The sequence below is a fragment of the Daphnia carinata genome, chromosome 6 (genome assembly GCF_022539665.2).
Source record: "Daphnia carinata strain CSIRO-1 chromosome 6, CSIRO_AGI_Dcar_HiC_V3, whole genome shotgun sequence".
Lineage (NCBI taxonomy): Eukaryota > Metazoa > Arthropoda > Branchiopoda > Diplostraca > Daphniidae > Daphnia > Daphnia carinata.
In genome coordinates, this window is record NC_081336.1 from 2038847 (window position 1) to 2057875 (window position 19029).

The window sequence follows — 19029 nt, forward strand, 5'->3', positions numbered from 1 at the left end:
GTGGCGGCCAACGATCGATCATGCGAGACGGCCGGAGGTGGACATCAGAGCTACTTGGCATCGCTGTCTCAGCGGCTGCAAATCGAGCAGTACATCGTCAGGACGTTGACTCATTTAACCAAGTCGGAGAAGGGATTGGCGGACGGGACGGGCTCTGAGTCGGACAAAGACGGGACGGATGGAAGCGGATGCGGCTATATCGAATGTTGGGGTTCGCCGGAGCGGAACAGCGGCCGCTCGACGGCCGCTGGAAACGTGTCCAATCAGCAGCAAATCAGCAACAGCAACGTGGGTTTGGAACGGGCATTGCTCCGACTGGACCAGAGACGGACGGATCGACAGCCGCGCATCTACCAGCACCACCACTGGCGGATCACGCCCGCCGAATGCAACGCTCTCTTCCTCTGCAAGGTATAAATCTAAAAAAAAAAACGGCCCCCACACACACACAGACGGACACGAGTGACAAGACGAGTTTCAATCTTCACTCCCTTAATCCCCCGCGCCCCTCCCGCCCGGCCCCATTTGTGTGCACAGTTTTTTTTCTTTTGGTTTTTATGTTTTGGAGAAATTGGATTTTTTTTTTTTCCCCTTGCACTTCAGGTGTTACGCAACGTAGGACAAACAAAAGGGGGAGGGGGGTATGTAACTCTGGGACAAAAAAAAAGGAAAAAAAGAAATGAAAGATTTATTGAATAGAAGACGAGTTTATTATAGTTACATGGCCCCTGAATGAGGAGCGCGCTCGATGGATCAATAACACGGCTCTCTACGTGTAGCTCAGATGTGTGCCATCGAGTGTAAATGCGTTTAAAAGCGAGATTTCATCAAATCCCTTTGTAGACAAATGCCAACTCTTATCATCTTCCATTTTCTTTTCTTTTCTTTTTTTTTTTCTATTTTAGTAGACATTTTTTAAAAAATTTCTATAATTTTGAAAAATTGTTTTTAACTTTTTAGCGATTTTTTTATTGACATGTTTTTTTTGTGTTTTTTTTTAATTCCGTAACGATGCCGAAGGGGGGGGGGGGTGGGGGGAGAGAGCGCGGATCCATCCGGTGGATATAGCAACTCTGGCGAATCGTAGCAGTGTACACTGCGTCAATATGTTTGTTCGAGTGTGTATGTGTATGTGTGTCGTGTGTGTGTGTGTGTGTTGGGTCGGCTGAGCCGAACGGGAAGTAGCAGACACTCACTGTTACAAAAAGAAAAGAAAAAGAGCTCGTTGCATTCACGATGGATGGATACGTTTTCTCTCCAAATTACACACGCCAATAGAGTAGCAGAGTGAGAAAAGTTTCCGCAGTCTGTCAGTGCGTGACAATTATAAATTTTGTCCTTTTTTTTTTTCTTTCTGACAACGTTCTGTTAGACGAAGGAAAGCGAAAAAAAAAAAAAAAAAAAAAAAATGTAGGAGCGAGTTATCGATCGTGACTATGTGCGATATGTCACGGAATGTGTTCGCCCAACTTGTTCACTGGAAACAAAAAAAAAAAAGTCCATTTTCTTTTTCCCAGCCGGGGTGTTGCACTCTGTTCCAAGTTCGGGTCGTCACACACTCGAGACGCAGACGATCGTCTAAAAAAGATGTCGCTCGTCAAATTCACTTTTCTTTGATAATTCGTCGCATTGTAGGCCTTCGAACTTGTTGGATATGCCACTTCGTATTTGCCTGTTCCTCCTCCCATTTACATTTTTTTTTTTTTTTTTTTCCCATTTATTATTATTCACTCGAAAGACGAAAGTAGGGGAACGATGTCAATCATCTGTGGATTGCGAAACTTGGTCTTCATCCAAATGATGAAACATTACGACGACCGAGGCTCTTCGTTTTTCATTGGAAAACAGTTCCAATCATCATAATGAGAGCGCAGCTAAAGGCTTGTGAAAGGGCACGAGGTTCTAGAGAGAGAGAGAGAATCATTGATTTCAACGTATTTGTACGACGCGTGACGCAAAGAAAATGGAACGAATCGATTTTTCATCGAGCATCATTTTTTGTTTTTGCTATTTTGATCGATAAGAGAAAAAAAAAATGAATTTTCTTTTTCTATTTTTACACGAAAATTTGATGCCGAATGGAGAGAACCAATTGACCCCCTTTTAAAAATCGATTTGTTTTTTATCCTCTCCACCCACCCACCCCCCACCCCCCTATTTGAATAATTGAAAATAGCTGATTAAAATGTTTGTGTTCTCTTTCCTGAAAAATCAGATGTCGGATGATGATCGACTGTCTCTGACGACAGCAATCAGCGACGACGACGACGGAGGTGGCGGATGCGGAGAATCGGAAGGACAACACCACGGGCACCAGAGCGGCACGACGTCACCGTTCCGCAAGAGCGGCGCTGCCGCATCATTCAATTGCACTGGAGCTGTTCGCAAAGCTGGGTGAGTCCCATCTCTATTTGCTTAGACGAATCCTTTTTCCCAAAAAAAAAAAAAAACCAAACAATCGTTTTCACCGTCCAGCAAAAACAACACGCACGTCTTCGTTTGCATAATTAGATACCCCTCCCCCCCCCCCTCCTAGCGAAAAAAGTGCCGTGTGATTAGCAAAGCGACAACGTTGGATTAAAATCTGAAATGAGTCCAGCTTGCAGTTTGTCCGTGCAGCATTTGGTCGGCGTGAGGCATTTTGAATGGGAATAATGGGGCAGCAAGAACACGGCAGCATTTCGTGCATAACCGTCCATATTATATAGAGCCTTGATGGTGATGAAGGGAGGGAAATGTTTGAATAATGCTAATCACTTTGGCCGTTTCTCATTTCCCGCGTACCGGCGCCATCTCTTTTTCCTCGGCAAATCGATTTCCCCTCGATGGGGAAAAAAAAAAAAAAAAAAATGCGTTCCGCTGTGTGCTGCTCCCCTTGGCGGCCGACTTGATGATTCCAATATGCAAATGATTCTCTATAAGGTTCGTTAGCTATACTTGTATACACGCGGCTGATTAGTTGAGTTAGAGTCTATAATCCAACGTTCACATTTCTCGCTAATCAAATTATACGGCCAACTGATCGATTTTCTTTTTTCGTTCGTTCGTGAATCGCTACGCTCCCATCGAATTTCAGTTTGTATTTTTTTTTTTTTTCCCCTCTCGGCTTTGTTTATTTTCGAATGATTGGGAAGTTTCCTCTTTTACATTATTCATTTTACTGACAGGATAATAATCGAAAAAAGAAATGCAGTTTGCAGCTTACACACGCAACTTGAAATATCGTTCATTTACAACACACACACACACAAAAACACAAATTTCTGTTCACGCCCAATAATTGATCACGAACGGGCCACCTTCAAACCCCTCTCCCCCCCTCCGCGTCGCGTGTTAACAGCAACGAACTCGATTACCCAAGTCCGGCGCATTGCCTTTGATTCTTTCTTTTTTTGTGTGTGTGTGTGTGTGTGTGTAGATGTCGTACGTAAAAATGCCGAGTCAGTTACACACACGTCAAAAGAAAATAAAGCATCAATTGTACCGGGCGTGTGTGCATGATCAGCATTGCAAAAGAGATTGGCCAGCAGTTTCTTTTTTTTTTTTTTCGAGCCTATGGACACACACACATCAAAATACGAAAGACTTTTTTTTTTTTTTTTCAGCTCAGATTTCTTTGACCGTCTTGTTACGCACGTGGAGTAAGTAGAGAAAAAAAAAACTGAAAAGCTTTTTAGATTTTATTTTGTGCTTTTGATCTATCGGACGGATGGAGAAAATCGGAAGCTCCGGCAAGGGGGGGGGGGGGAATTTCACGCATGGCCGGCAGGCAGTCCGTGAGAGCCAATGAGCGGAGCTATCGCTGCAGGAGTGAAGCGTGTACGACAATAAGTATGTACGGCACAAGCGAAGAAGGGGTGGGGGGGGGGGATTTACACCGAGTTTCACTGTCTGTTAGATTTTTGAAAAGAGCATTTCCTTTTTTTTTTCATGCGCTATTCGATTGAACTCGTGTACGCCTATTTATAGAACTTGATCCGGCACGTTCGAAAACGGTACCTCCTCCCGCTACCGACATTGTGCGAGAGTAATGATTGTAATCACGCACAAAAGGGCCATTTAGAAAATGCGGACTTTTTTTTTTTTTTTTTTTTTATTCAATTATGTCGGACAAAGTGGGGGGAGGACGAGAAAAGAAAAGGTTTCCTTTCACCTATACCCACTTTCTTTTTCAATCCAATTGTTGACACCTACGCTCCCTAATTGCGGAACGAGGAAACCCTTAAGTGAAACAAGATAGACGTTAAGGCTCCGATGTCGAACTAATTCATCTTGTTATATTTTATCCCCCCGCTGCCTAAGAAAGAGAATCGACATTCTTTTGTTTCTCTATCGCAAAAATGCGTCCATTTTTTTTTGTTTTTTTTTTAGTTTAACGTCTTCGCTTTATGCAAACAAAAAAAAAAAACATAGGAAACCAACAAATAAAAAGATGCTTTTCTTTTTGTGTGTGTGTGTTTGTGACATCGTTGCCGCATCGTTGCCGTCGTCAGGATTTGATCAATAGTATCCATCCACCACAGTATATGTAGGCCAAGACACACACACACACACATACACACACACACAAGAGAAAAGACGGGAAAAAAAAAAAAATGTCTCGATCGATGGCCTCCGTTTTCGTGTGCCGGAAGAAGACGTCAAACATAATAAACAAGTGAAAAACATAACCGAACGCTCGCCGCCCTTTTATGCCCGCCCGAAAAAAACAAAAAAAAAAACAAAAAAAACAAAAGCAAAATATTTGATATACAAGCGATAGAGAGAGGGAGTCTAGTTGTTATAGGTTTAACCCCGTAAGAGACATCACGCACGCATTGTGTTGCGTGTAAATTTATTGGTAAGAAAAGAGGTATATAAAAACGGAGCGTGCGGGAGAAAAATAGCTCTAATCGATCGAGAGGAGGATCCGTGTTGTCACGGCCAAAATTGACAGACGACGTCTTGGTTATTGGTCGTGACAGTAGTGCAACGCTAACTGAAACATTCACACTCGCCATCTGGATAAAACGTAAATAACTACCAGTTCCTCTTCCTCCTCCCCCTCCATTTTCTCGTTGGGACACCGCCACGGAAGTGTGACAACTTTATTCACTTCCTCTTTTTATTTCTATTCGATTTTTCCTTTTTCTTTTTCTTTTTTTTCACGTTCGGATGAAAATCGCTTCAATCGCAATACAATTTCAAACGTTGCCGAGCAGTTCGGTTCTTTTTTTTTTTTTTTCTTTCGCTTATTCAATCGGAAAAATGACGGCAGCGCAGAAAGGAGAGAGAGAGAGAAAGGCAAGGACAAGCGAGAATCGTAAAAGAAAACGACTGGAACGCCAACGTGTGTGCCCAGCAACCCCCAAAAAAAAAGGGGGGGGGGGGGGGGGGGGGTCGGCGTGATGGCCACTAGTTTCCATCTTTCTTTCTTTTTCCTGTTTCTTTAAACGCAGCTGAACGATTTTCGTTCGAAACGGCCGTTGCCGCAGGCTGTTGTAATGTCAGCACACGCACTTCAAAAGTATTGAGAAAGATACACATAAGTATGAAATTTCTTGTTTTTTTTTTTTCTTTTTAGTTAGGTGGTGTACACAATTTTGATTGCGCAATCTAAGAAAATATAGTTTTATCGATTTCTTTATCAAGAGGGACGGGGGGTCGATGATTGAATGTTCGCTTATTTTTGCTCGTGCCGGCGAGACGTACAACATTTTTCTTTTCTCCTGTTCTTCTTCCTTTTTGTTTGTTTTTTTTTTTTTTTTTTTCGCCATGACATTTCCGTTCCCTGCCCAATCGTTTACGATCATCGATCCAGTACTTTTGCCATCTGCCGATCGTCATCTTTTTTTTTTTTTTTTTTTTTGTTTGTTCTCTTCGCCCATTTCTCGTGTAGACTAGTGAACGCCTACACAACGCTTCAATCCCTTTTTACTGATCCCGGCGCCTTCTATGCCAAGTCTACATCTCGTTTTGTACGTAAAAAGAGAAGGGGGGGGGGGGGGGGGAGCGTCTGTGATGATGATCGATATCGGCACGCGTGTAACGAACGAAATCTGTGCACAATATTATTATTTTTATTTTATTTATTTATTTTTTTTTTTTTTTTTTTTTTTTTGCATAAATAAAAAAGCTCATTTGTTTATCCTCTTTTTAAAAACAGGTTCTTGAGCGTCAAGAAGTGGCTTCTGCGTAAGAAACATCAAGTGGAGCTGGCCAGGAAGCGCGGATGGCGCGGCTACTGGGTTTGCCTCAAGGGGACGACGCTGCTCTTCTACCCGTGCGATTCGCGCGAGGGACGCCACGTCGAGGCCGCGCCCAAACATCTCATCATCGTCGACGGTGCCATCATGCAGCCCATACCCGAACATCCTCAACGGGACTTTATCTTTTGTCTCAGCACCGCGTTCGGCGACGCCTATCTCTTCCAGGTACATCTTTTCTTTTTTTTTTTCTTTTTTTATTCCTTTATTTTTGAGCAGATCGTTCACGTCTACCCGTTTTTATTTCTAAACATCACTTACGGTTTTAAAGCAGAAATTGCAAAATGATGGATTCAAATGCAGCCGAGTTACGTAGTGTTCCATCATTCGCTTATTGTCTACGCTTTTTTCTTTTTTTTATTCGCTTGCAAAGAGCGAAAGATGTTGGTGAATTCGCAAGTTGCTCGAGGGTTGTCAGCCTTCCTTCTTTTTGTTTTTATTTTTTTATTGATCGATATCAAGTCTGCGAGTATGCAAATGCCGTGTGACACGAGAGAAAAAGCGAAAGACACGCGCGTATTTATTGCACCCGACGTACGGTGCGATGGATATAGAAGAGGGTAAAAAAAAAAAAAAAAGAGATTGAGGTCGTCGTTGTATAATAGCGTTCGTTAGACATGGCTGAGTCTACAACGCACGGTTGGTATAGTTGGCTTAGTTAGTTTGCTATTGTTATGACACAGGCGATTTATGTAGAGCCTACACAGTCACTGCCTTCGCAAAGCCAAAAATCTGGGCAGAAAAAAAGAAAACAAAGTTGAAGGGCGAAATTTACATCATAGTGTCGTTTGTTTCCTGTCCGATTGATTGTGGTGGAACAAGTTTTCATATTTTGTTTAAAAAAAAAAAAATGTAAAAGTTTGTAGCCACGGAAAAAAAGAAAAAAAAATGTCCGACGAGGAAAACAACACGGAAAAGATCAGTGGATTTCCTCCCCATTTTTTATTTTATTCGACCATGGTCTACGAGACATAAAAGCAGAGTATATCTATCTCTTTCCTTTTTTTTTTTTTTTTTTTTCTTTTGCCTTCGAGCGCAAAAGAATGGAAATCTTATCTAGCACATTGGCTTCTTTTATTTATTTTTTTTTTTTTCTATTTCGTCTGTGTGTGTGTGTGTGTTGTAGACGAGGGGGATTGAATCGAATCTTTTCATCCATGTCAAAGCCATTAGCCAATTGCATGCAGCCAAGAAATGCTTACCATGTTAGGGTATCATCGAAAGAAAAAGAAAAAAAAAAAAAAAAAAAGACTTGGAAACATTTCAAATGAAATTCATTCTTCTTTAAATGTCGAGCCCGCCAGTGAAATGCATTCGTCTGCTCAGCAACGATGAACAGATGCGAGTAACCGACCCTCCCCCATTCATCGTGATTTAAATGGCTCATCACGCGCGCGCGTATCCGATGTGTTACGAGTCGTATTTCTGCCCTTCCACATGTGATAGGTTTATTCTCATTTCTTTTTTCTTTTTTTATTCTTTATCTAGCGGCCTTAACAAACCGCCTGAGCAATAGACACACATTAATGTCGTGATGCGTGATGAGCATAAGAGTTTTGGGGGAATGTTTATTTCCGACTGAGCGGCTCTCCAATAAATCGACCAAACGTTGTAATGCAGCGCTTTTTTTTTTTCAGCTCCAAAGGATCGCCCTCGAATATAGCAGTTTTTTTTTTTCTTTTTCGTGAAACCTCGGGATCATTGTGGATAATAATCATAAAGAAAATGGTGGGGAATGATGGAATAGGAGACGTCCGGGTTCTAATGAACCGTTGCACGTCGCTGCTGCGATGCATACCGTACACTGTGCATAAATCTTTGTACGAAACTCAACTAGAGATTGTGTATCTCTTTGATGGATGACTTTGATATTTCTTGTGGCCTTTTCATTGATTATTCCGAGGCATTTTTTTATTCTTTCGTCCAACCTTTCGTATTTATGTATTAAATAATCAATTTTTCTTATCTTCTTTTTAAGGCTCCATGTCAGGCTGAGCTGGACACGTGGGTGAATAGTATTCATTCAGCGTGTGCGGCGGCTTTTGCCCGTCACCGGGGCAAGACGGGCACACTGCACTTGCTACAGGAAGAGATTCTGCGTTTGGAACGTTCCATCGAGTCGGTATGTCAAACATTCCACCCATCTTCCACTTTGTTATGTGTCTGTATAAATTGAACGAGGAACGCAGGCGAGCAACGAAATTGGAATCTTCTTCATTAGCCTTTCATTTTTTTATTCTTTTTTATTTTAAATTTAATTTTCTAATTATTATCTAACTTGATTTTTTGATTGGACAAAATTCCACCGTTTTTAGGATCACAAATTGAAACACATGGCGGAATTGCAACTGTCGGTCGTCTCCGAGTCGGAGAGTCGACGTCAAATCGGAGCTCAGATTGCCGCTTGGGAAGAGAATTTGGAACGACTGCACTGCGAACAGTTCCGTCTCCGCTGCTACATGGCCAGCTTGCAGCACGGCGAACTACCTAATCCAAAGGTAAGATTTCAGTTTGCCAAAAAAAAAAAAAAAAAAACAAACAAACAAACAAAAAAAAACAGTTTCCCTTCAGTGCGGTCAGCTGTTTGTTTTGTTTTACTTTTGACCCTTGGGGTTTTGGGGGGGGGGGGGGATATATTTTAAAAATGGAATACGAAAGAGGATCGTCCGGTTCTCTCTCTCTCTCTCTCTCCCTCTGTGTGCACAGTTGAAAATGAATCAATAATGAGCAGCGTCGGGGAACTGCAATGGCGAAACTTTAGAACGGATGGCGTTGCTGGAGAGTTTGTCGAGGACTTAGGAATCCCATAGGAAAATGAGGCTAGTTTTCAAATAGATGTATACGGAGGTAGACGACGTTCTCTGCGTTTCCCATTTTCACAGGATCGACTTTGGAGAGTCTCAACTTCTAGACGTGCTGCCGTTGTGCGCTGTCTAGTTTGCATACACAACCATCCTTTGACTCCTCATTATAAAGTTCAAAGTTGGTAATGGTTGCTGGTCGAAACACAAGCCCCATTTCCCCTTTACTATTTCAAAATAAAAAAGAAAAGGTGGGGTCCTTTGGTTCATTTCGTCAAATCTTCTTTCACGTTTCAAGTCAAAACAGATTTAGTTTTATTTTGGAAAAAAAAATAAAACAAGTTGGTTTTCGCTAGCACAGACACGGAGAATAAAATGTTTATTTAAGTGCTATCCAACAACAGCAGATGGTGAAAGTATGTGGGACTGGAGCCAGGTGACTGCTGCATGGGGAAACAAAATATAAGTTTAGGCAACGCGCGCTTCTCTTTACAACAACAAGCAGCCGGACGAAGTGAAGCATTGAATAAGTTGGCGAAAGGACGGAGCCAAAAGAAAAAAAAAATCAAAAAGAAGGTTCGAAAAATCTGGCAAGCATATGACACGATAAGACTTTGATTAGCTTTATTCAGCGTATGTGGCGCGGTTGCCAAAGTTGTGTGAACGACGTCGAAAGAAAAAGAGAGAAAGTTGGGGGTCGTCTTGCGAGCGTGAAAAGCACGCGCGCGTACAAGAGACAAAAGCAACGAGATTCCCATAAAGATGTGCATAATTTTCTTGACGTCATCATTGCCGTCTTGTTCTTAAGGGGAAAAAAAAAAAAAATTCTATAGATCTTATCCAATTTTCCTATTCTTTTTCTTAATTGTTTATTTATAATTTATTTTTTTTTATTTTTTTTTTATTTTTTTTTTTTTTTGGAAAAAACTGCAGAGTTTACTGACGCACGTCTCCAGGAGCACCAAGCACACGCTCAACCGGCTGGGCGTCTTTACCGTCTCGTCGTTTCACGCCTACATTTGCGCTCGCAGTCCGTCGCTGCTCAACAATTTGCTGGCCGGAAGAGGAGCCACGAGGAGACGGGCCGTGGCGGCGCCCACCTTGTCCCGATCGAATTCGCTGAGCTCGCGCAAATCGCAATCGGTGGCCGCCGCATCGTCGCAGCACAGCGGCCATCATCACGAAGGAGACAGGCAATTCAGAGTCAATTTGCCCGACGGACAGGTAGAGATCAACAACAAAACTTCATTTCGAACAGTTTAAACATTTTTTTTATTTATTTGTTTTTTTGTTTTTTTTTTGGGCCAAACAGACGGCGACTGTCAATTTAAAAGACAACATGACGGTCGAGGAATTTCTGGCCAGCGCTTGCGGCAAACGCGGACTCAATCCGGCCGAGCATTTCGTCCGCGTCAAGAAGCGCCGCGACATGGACAACTCGAACCATTTTGTGCCCCACCGCACCGATCTCATCGATTCATACGTAAATCTTGATTTTTTATTTATTTTTATCGACTCGAAATGCTGAACTTGTGTTTCGATAAAAGCCTCAAATTGGATTATTATTGTGTTCCAGGTGCCCAGTCACGAACTGGTCGAAATCTGCGGAAAAGCTCTGTATCAAGTGGAGCTGTCGCGCAACAATTTGGAACAAATGTGGGGTTTCAGCGTCGAGGCCGAGTTGGTGGAGAATACGGAACGACAGGACGAGTTGTGCGTCTTTGTCAGCCGAGTGGAAGACCGTAGCGTCGCCATGAACCACGGTAGTATTTCTAACGTCATTTGATTCGATTTGCGTTTCAGCTCCATGCGGAATGTGATTTCGTTTAATGCGGACCGTTGTGTGATGCTCGTTATTCTTTTTTTTTTTTTTTTTTTTTTTTTTTTGGGCAGGAATCATCAAGGGAGACGAGATCATGGTCATCAACGGAGCCCTGGTCGGCGACCTGGACATGATGTACATCGAGTCAGTGCTCCAGGAAGAGCTTTCGCTCTCCTTGATGATCCGCAGCTGCCGAGCCGATCCGCCCGACGTGACTTGCCTACTGAGGACCACCGACGACCTCATCGACAGTCTCGTCTGCCCGCCGCCACCTTCCGATCAGCTCATCACCGACGACGTTCTCTCCAATCTCATCGTCCCGGCTCCATCTTGGCGTAAGTAACTGCATTGGCCATCTGTTTTTATTTCTTTTTCTTTTTTTTTTTTTTTTTTTTTTTTGTATTGGCTTAATGCACTTCCAACGATCGTTTTTATTTTATTTTTTTTTCTGCCCGTTTTTTTTTTTTTATTTTGTCTCGCTTTAACTTTTATTACAATCAATGGACGCACGTTTTTTTTTTATTTGTAAAGATGGACAGTCAGCGCAAACGGTAGATAGTCCTGGCGCTTTCCCAACTGAACTACCTCCCATCCAGCAGCATAAATCTAGTCCGGCTGATGTTGTTGGTCCCGTGCTTCGGGTAAGTCCAGACATTACGAAGAGATTGAACGCGTTACAGGAATGATCCTCAATGTTTTTTTTGTTTTTTTTTGTTATTATGGCCCACACACACACATGCGAAAATCGATATAGCCTCGCATGTCTGAAAGAAGCTCCACATCTACCACGTCGGATTTCCGGCGATCCTCGCCTACCGGAAGCATCGCGTCTTCTCAGTCGATCGCCCTGACGCCCAATCGGCAGCTCTCCGATGGCGAGAAGCTGAAAAAGTGCATTCTAGAGCTGGTCGAGACGGAAAGGACTTATGTCAAGGTAAATTTCTAGTAGATCCACTACACACACACACACACACGCATACACAAATGAATGGAACTCTTTAAGAAATCATGTTTCGTTTTTTGTATCTGGTAGCATCTGAACAACTTGCTGGAGAACTATCTGGAACCATTGAAACAAGAAACATTTCTCTCTTCGGCCGAGATCAATGCCCTCTTTGGAAACATCCAGGAGATTGTCACTTTCCAGCGCATGTTCCAGCAAAGCCTCGAAGAAGCTTTGGCTGTCGAACCGCATTTCGAGCTAATCGATCAGCCCTATCAGTTCAAAGTAAACTTTTTTTTTTTTTTTTTCACGTCACCTGTGTTTGCGAAGTTTTCCTAACATTTATATATATATTTTTTTTGTTTGTTTGTTTGTTTACGTCCAAAACTTTCAACACAAACCCCATCTGTCGGCAGAATGTCCTGTTTGCCATCGGCAGCGCTTTCCTGCAGCATGCCAACCACTTCAAACTGTACAGTTCCTTCTGCGCCAGCCACTCGAAAGCTCAAAAAGTTCTTCTTCCAAGTAACTAATGTTTTTTTTTGTTTGTTTGTTTGTTTTTTTGTTTGTTTGTTTGTTTTTTTTTCCTTTTCCATCTAAACAATTTGTTCAACTTTTTAAGACGAAGGTTCGCAAGCGTTACAAGAGTTCCTACAGTCACGCAATCCTCGGCAACAGCATTCTTCGACGCTGGAATCCTATTTGATCAAACCGATCCAGCGCATTTTGAAATACCCGCTCCTGTTGCAGCAGCTGCGCAATTTGACCGACCCAAACAGCAGCGAACATCAACATCTTGTCGGTATGTCCCTTTATCGAACCGTTGCCAATCAATGTGGTATGAATTTATGATGGTGCGTTTCTTAATTGGGGTAATTAAACACAACAGATGCCCTGAAAGGGATGGAAAAAGTGGCCGAGCACATCAACGAGATGCAGCGCATCCACGAAGAGTACGGCGCCATCTTCGACCACCTCTTCCGCCAGCACCAAAAGTCTTGCAAGCAGCCCGTCGATCTCAGTCCGTCTGAGCTCTTGTACTACGGCGGAGTCGAATGGCTCAACATTTCCGACTTTTTGGGCAAAGTCAAAAAGGGCCTGGAGCTGCACGCCATGTGCTTCGTTTTCAAAACGGCCGTCGTCTTCCTCTGCAAGGAGCGACTCCGCCAGCGCAAGAAGCTCATGGTTCGTATTTTTATCGCCTATTTCTTCTTAATTTCAAAAGAGAAAAGGAAATAAATCTATTCAATCTTAATTTTGAATTATTTAACAGAGCGTGACGACGAAAACTAGCGCGCCGGAAGTGGAAATCATCCGCTATCAGGTCCTGATTCCGGTGACCGAAGTCCAAGTCCGCACCGCTCAAGCCAAAGACATGGAAGCGCACTACTTGTGGGAGTTGATTCACTTGAAGAACCCGTTGCACCGGCGCTCGGAGAAAGTCTACCACCTTTCCAATAGGTCCGTTGTGTGCAAATTGTTTCGTTTTTTTTTTTTTTTTTTTTTTTTTTTTTTTTTTTTTTCCAACAGTCAGCCGATGAATTTTTGATTGTTTTTATGATTTATCAAACGTAGCACCGCCGAATTCCGCAACGCTTTCCTCAAAACGATCCGGCAAATCATTCGAGAGAGCGTGCGCAATATGAGCATTCCGCCGGCAAAGCCGCCCGTTCCGTCGGCCTCGACGCCACCGACGCCGAAAGCGGAGGCTGATAAAAGCAAAGGCAAACGAAATGTTCAACGCCATTCGGCTGGCACTATAGACTACGATAATGTCGAAGCCTGCGGCGGAGGCGAAGCTGAAGATATTCCGACAGTCACTTTCAGAGGACGCAGCAACACGATCGGTAATCTGTACCCCATTTAGAAAATGAAACATTTAAATCTTAGGAAAGAGCAATGTTCAGCTAACAAGAATCGATCCATTCAGGCGAAAAGAAATCGATCCGTCGAGTGGATTCGTCTGAAGCGAGGGACGGCGATCCGGGTGTCAAGTCAGAGAACGAAGATGACCATCAACATCGATCGAAGCCATCACTCGGCCGTACACCTAATCACTTAAGCCTGTCAACGACGTCGACGCTTTCTACCGGAAGCGCTTGCAGTCAGGCTAAACTCATTCAGGTACGAAATTTATTTGGAACGTGTGTTGCAATAGCTGTGTAAACTAACTGATGGATATGCTGTGTGAGTTTAGGCATCGAGGACGCCTCAGTCGTATGCGCCAGCGGCAGCTAAACCGTTGGGATCTCCCATATGGAAGCCCCGTGAGGGTGTAGGTGAATCGTTCACTTTACCCCGACCGAGTAAGAGTAACGACATGCCAAATTCCGGCTCTAATTCCGGAAACAAGAATTCGTACGGGACATTGGGTAACCCGTCAAAGAAATAGAAAAAGAAAACCAAAACAAAAAACGAAAGGGGAAAAAAAATTGAGGCAATCGATTTTCGATTTCTTTTTCATATTTCTTTGTTTGTCTTCTTCCGACCCCCCACCCCCACCCCCTTTATTTTTTTTTTTTACCCGTTTGATGTTCTGGTATCACGCCGAGTGCTCAAAATTGTGTGTGACTGATGTAAATCTTCCCTATTCTCGATACTCACACCCATCTCTATTTGCCCCCTTCGCATGACTGCCCAGCTGTGCAAAAAAAAAAAAAAAAAAAAAAAAAAAAAACAAATTTCTTCTTTGAAACGACTCACGAAAAATATTCGGAAGGAGAAATTCGATTTCGTTCGAAATTTTTTTTTTTTTTTTTTCGGCCAGAGGAGCGTTTTGTTTTTGAAATTTTCTTCTTCTTCTTTCTATCTCGAAAGGACAGAAAACAAAACAAAAAAAAAAAAAAAGAATACTCCACCATAATCACATCTTCCGCTTCACTGTCTTCCTCTACTGCTGTTGCACTGGCTGGATAGGCGAAATTTCCATTTGCATTGTCACGCATAATATGATAAATTAGTCATTAATCAAAGGAATGTTCTGAAGGGAACGAGGACTAAGATGACGCGGAGAGGGGAAATTTAGGTAGTAAAAGAATTGACGAAAGCCACGATTGGTGCTGGAATACCCTAGAAATATTTTGATAGGACTTGGCAGCGCCAGCCAAAAATAAAAAAACAAAAAACAAAAACGGGTTGGCAAATAACAGCAATTTTTCTTTATTTTTGGACTATTGTACGTTTCCCTATTCTATTCTGACCCTCTACCGATGTAACTTTTTTTTTTTTTTTTTTTTTTTTTTTGGAGGGGTTTTCTTCCTCTTCTCGTCTGTTGAATATAGAAATCGACTCATCGTCTCTCTCCCTCTCCCCACCACTCCCCAATCAATTTTTCGATATGCGTGAGATTCCCGTTGCACCTATACATTTTCCAGTTGTTATTCGTGTCGTTTGGTTTTGGACAGAAGTTTGGGGGGGAAAAAAAAATCGAGGAAACTCTGTTTTTTTTTTGTGTGTGTGTGTGTGTGTGTGTGTGTGTGTGTGTGTGTGTTAGATATGAAAACATAATAGGTAATAGAGTTTGTTGTAGTTTTCAAATCCTAAACAAAAGAAAGTGCTCGGATTGGATCTCAGACGGAAGATCAGTAGTCGGGACTCGGGAACAGAATGGTGCGGAATCATCTTTTTAAATATTTGAGGGATTTAAAAAAAAATAAATTTATACCATTAATGCATTTTTGATTTACGTGTCGTGAGGAAAAAGGAGATGATATTTACTTAAGTTTTTTTTTTTTTTTTTTTTTTTTTTTTTTTTTTTTTTTCTGTGGTGCCAAATGCTTTTACTTTCCCCAGCCCCGCCCATCCTTTTTGTGCACACGAATTAATATAGGCATACGCATCTATAGACAAACCGATTTGGGAATGCGAGCTCGTTCATTGTGACGTGAAATGCCGTCACCATCGAAAAAGCCACATCTTTGGATGAAACTGCCCATCACTTAAAACTGACTTTGTCCCCTAAAAAGTAACATAACTTCCTTTCTTTCTCTTTTTTGAATACACACACACACACACGAACACGCGTTAGAGACGTACACTCTTGATTCTTTTGCTCTCTCTCTTTCTCTCTCTTTCTCTCTCGCTCTCTCTCTTTCTCTCTCTCGCTTATTCCATCTCAATGAAGTATTTGTCAATTCCCGTGAAAAACACTTTGTTTTAACCTCCACAATATGTAATTCCCTTTTTACCCTCCCAATCTCCTGGATCGCTCCTCCTCCTTACCCGCCTTTTTTCCATCATGGACATTTCAAATTTCTCCTTTCCTTTTTTTTTTTTTTTTTTTTTTTTCGAAACTTGATTGTTTCGTTTTCCTCCTTGCTATAGTTATATTACTATCATCACGATTGGCTGTTTCCTGATTTCTTTGGAATTTTGTTTCTTCTCCAATTCTTTCCGTTTTCCGTGGCGCGACAAGAAGACGAAAAGAAGATGAAGAAAAAAAAAACCAAACCTTGGCACTCAAAAGTCTTCTCAACAACTAGTCCAGTCGTTTTCATTCTGAGTTTAAGGAACTTGTACGGCCAACGGTGTATGTGCGGAAAGTAAATATACAAACCATTACACATTCAGCACTGTAACTTGGGAAGAAAATTCTTTTCGTCACCTATTCGCTCAGTTTTTGAAATGTGGCATTGGAGCGTTAGCGTAGCAGCAGACGACAATCATGGCAGACAATTTCGATCCAGCTACATTTTCGAAAGTGTACGTACTTGAGTCAGGTTCTCCAATCTCTAGTCAACAGAGTGCGAAAGTGTTAGACAGAATTGTTTTAACCTTTGACTTACTATGAGCTGTTCCGTGCTTTACATGTATTTGTTCGTCTGCTTGGAATCGTAGTCTGCTAGTGAAAGACGATCCAAAAAACTTTGGTTGAAAAATGACAAATTGCTCAGTGATGACTCGGATTTTCCTGGTTAATTTTGCAAGGGCAAGACAAGCAAAAGTGATCTCCGAATTTGCTGGCCGTGTGCTGTGGCCGGTATTAAGGCGAGATGTCCACCGTCTTTCGGATATCTTACGATGTCAACCATTAGTGACAAAGTTACAACACAACCCATGTGCTTCCCAGAGAGCCTTAAAACATACTTCTAAATTTTCTCGTGGCAAAGGAGGGAAACAACAATCAGTCGATGAAAATGACGAAGAGGATGAAGATTCGACAACAGACATTACCGTAGGAAAGAATACGTCTTAGCTAAATAACAATCCTAACCTGTATAAATCTCTCTCACATTATTTTGAATTCGAAGGACCTGGATCCAGGAATTCTTTCTGACGTGGATGGCAAGGATGTTAAAATAGTGAAGAAAAAACTCAATTCCTTGAGACTTGATACCCTTCTGAAAGCAGGACTTGGAACTGCCAAAAAGTAATTTGATTAATGAAGTAAGAAAAACACTAGAAGCCTTACCTTTTTTAATATTTTAAATTCAGTAAAATAGACATAGCCTTCTATGAAAGCAAAATTCGGGTAAATGGTGAGAAACTTCTTAAGAAGAGTAAACGGGTTAGTACTGTTCTTAAATGCTTGTTATGTTAATTATGTTGCCATGCATTTGCCTTAATAGATGGAACCTGGAGATGAGATTGATTTGATAAAAGGCCCTAATGTAATAAACCCCGCATTTCTTGACGTTGGGCGTGTTGTTATATTAAGGGCGGATTACGCGTCTGACTTGGAAAAGGTCGCAGTTGTGCTGAAACGCTACCGATTGCTCACTATTGAAAATTATCCAAATCCTTATAAAACAACCACCTCTTAGTAAAGTATATCGAAATTGTATTTAATTTGATACAGTAAATATAATTAGATTATTCAAAATGAAATACTTTGTGATTTATCGCGTTGCCAGAATACCCTGACATCAGTCTACGCTTGTCTGTGAACGGACTAGGTCGATCTCTATTATAGAAACGTTTTTCAATTACCAGGTCAAAGAATCTGGAAAGCTTAACGGCAGAGCTAGAACCTGGGGCCATTGCCTTTGCAGTGGTACAATCCTAAAAAAAAGTCAAAGAATTTTTAGATTGATACTTTTTACTTATTTAACCGCCTTCCCTAACATAGTACCACAAAAATTTCACCAGCACCACATTCTTCGGCGATGGGAGACAGTCTTCGATTGAAATGGGTCCTTACCTCTTCTGCCAAATCAAGTTTAGTCCCAACAACAAGTATTGGAATCTGCGTAATTCATACAAGAAGTTCTAAACACTAATAAGTAGAACTGACAGGAAAATTTTCAGACCTGTGATGAACCAATGAACTGTTCTGGGTCATATTCATCAATCTCTTGGTTTCGGGTAGGATTTATTCTAACAGAAGACAAAGTATTTCCATTACATTCTTTGGTTAGAACCTCAGCAAGCCATTTCCTAAGGTTCCCCTCTGATTTACGGTTTGTAAGATCATGCACTAAAATTATGCCTTGAAAAGACTATTAGTAGCAATATTTGAATATTCGAATTTCAGATCACCTAACCATGAGCTGGGGTAAAAAACACAGATCGGGTGTTTTTATGGCCAGAACTTCCCCCAACATCCCATAGCTCCACAAAGTAAGTTTTTTGCGCTGAAGTGCCTTCACGATATTCATGCAGTTTTACATCAACTGAGCATCCAATAGTCCAAGAGGGATTGACAATTGGTTCTCCGTGACAGAGTGTGTGGATCAACGATGTTTTGCCGACCCCTGAATCTCCAATCACTATGATTCGTACTTTGTCAATATCGATCGAAGCCATTGCTAAGGCAATCAATTGTTTCGGTTTTATAACGAATGACTACTATAAACAATTAAAGAATAAAGAAATTTCTAATGATAAACTATTAAGAATAATAAAGATTTAAACGTAAACAACGTTCTCGACGCCATCTACATTAAAACAGGTATTGTATTACAATTTGCCCAACAGATGGTGTTAAACGGAACGCCAAGTGACTACCTACTTTGTTACACTTCTTTTGGCACAAAAACAAGCCGACTTTTCTATGTTTTTTTCTTCTCATAAGCAAATTTTGCTTTAATAATATACGATTTCTATTCAAAATTTTAAAACGTCGAAAATCAAGTACATTCTGACCTGGAATTTATAATTTAAGAGCTTTGCAAATTCAAAGTAGTTGCACTAAACTTCCTTTGATAGTTTTTTATTTATTTTTTCATAACTCTAGATATTTTGCTGTCATAATTAAATATTTAGATCTAAAATGAATGT

The 19029-nt window shown here is 41.5% G+C and overlaps 3 protein-coding genes across 9 annotated transcripts in view; 2 read left to right on the forward strand and 1 right to left on the reverse strand.

Annotated features, from left to right (window-relative positions):
* Positions 1-16379, forward strand: part of LOC130690245 (protein still life, isoform SIF type 1-like) — a 40231-nt gene extending 23852 nt beyond the window's left edge. For all 6 annotated transcript variants that reach the window (XM_057513253.2, XM_059495600.1, XM_059495602.1 and 3 more), the window contains 18 exons: positions 2216-2394; positions 6146-6413; positions 8224-8367; positions 8561-8743; positions 9980-10270; positions 10359-10529; positions 10623-10809; positions 10940-11203; positions 11400-11509; positions 11623-11802; positions 11902-12096; positions 12228-12336; positions 12434-12613; positions 12701-12996; positions 13085-13272; positions 13387-13658; positions 13742-13935; positions 14009-16379. In XM_057513253.2, coding sequence (XP_057369236.1) covers positions 2216-2394; positions 6146-6413; positions 8224-8367; positions 8561-8743; positions 9980-10270; positions 10359-10529; positions 10623-10809; positions 10940-11203; positions 11400-11509; positions 11623-11802; positions 11902-12096; positions 12228-12336; positions 12434-12613; positions 12701-12996; positions 13085-13272; positions 13387-13658; positions 13742-13935; positions 14009-14203 — 3606 coding nt within the window. In that variant the 3' untranslated portion in view covers positions 14204-16379. The remainder of the gene's footprint in view (positions 1-2215; positions 2395-6145; positions 6414-8223; positions 8368-8560; positions 8744-9979; positions 10271-10358; positions 10530-10622; positions 10810-10939; positions 11204-11399; positions 11510-11622; positions 11803-11901; positions 12097-12227; positions 12337-12433; positions 12614-12700; positions 12997-13084; positions 13273-13386; positions 13659-13741; positions 13936-14008) is intronic.
* A 141-nt stretch (positions 16380-16520) lies between these two features.
* LOC130690243 (mitochondrial transcription rescue factor 1-like) lies at positions 16521-17637 on the forward strand. Its single transcript, XM_057513249.2, has 4 exons — positions 16521-16984; positions 17061-17179; positions 17245-17317; positions 17379-17637. Exons 1-4 carry the CDS (start codon positions 16688-16690, stop codon positions 17571-17573), a joined length of 684 nt encoding a protein of 227 aa, XP_057369232.1. The 5' UTR covers positions 16521-16687; the 3' UTR covers positions 17574-17637.
* LOC130690242 (rab-like protein 3) lies at positions 17574-18614 on the reverse strand. 2 transcript variants are annotated; one of them, XM_057513248.2, is made up of 4 exons: positions 18294-18614; positions 18060-18226; positions 17882-17995; positions 17574-17811 (listed from the first exon to the last, which is right to left on the reverse strand). In XM_057513248.2, exons 1-4 carry the CDS (start codon positions 18553-18555, stop codon positions 17623-17625), a joined length of 732 nt encoding a protein of 243 aa, XP_057369231.1. In that variant the 5' UTR covers positions 18556-18614; the 3' UTR covers positions 17574-17622. The 2 variants fall into 2 exon arrangements, with proteins under 2 accessions (XP_057369231.1, XP_057369230.1); XM_057513247.2 differs by having other exon boundaries at positions 18060-18238; positions 18294-18603.
* Positions 18615-19029: the final 415 nt, after the last annotated feature.

Coding starts and splice junctions, on each gene's coding strand:
- LOC130690243 (XM_057513249.2), top strand. CDS start 16,688: ATGACAAATTGCTCAGTGATGACTCGGATTTTCCTGGTTAATTTTGCA. Junction 16,985..17,060: donor ATTCGACAACAGACATTACC/GTAGGAAAGAAT, acceptor TTGAATTCGAAG/GACCTGGATCCAGGAATTCT. Junction 17,180..17,244: donor GGACTTGGAACTGCCAAAAA/GTAATTTGATTA, acceptor TTTTAAATTCAG/TAAAATAGACATAGCCTTCT.
- LOC130690242 (XM_057513247.2), bottom strand. CDS start 18,555: ATGGCTTCGATCGATATTGACAAAGTACGAATCATAGTGATTGGAGAT. Junction 18,239..18,293: donor GTTTTTTACCCCAGCTCATG/GTTAGGTGATCT, acceptor AGTCTTTTCAAG/GCATAATTTTAGTGCATGAT. Junction 17,812..17,881: donor GTGCTGGTGAAATTTTTGTG/GTACTATGTTAG, acceptor ACTTTTTTTTAG/GATTGTACCACTGCAAAGGC.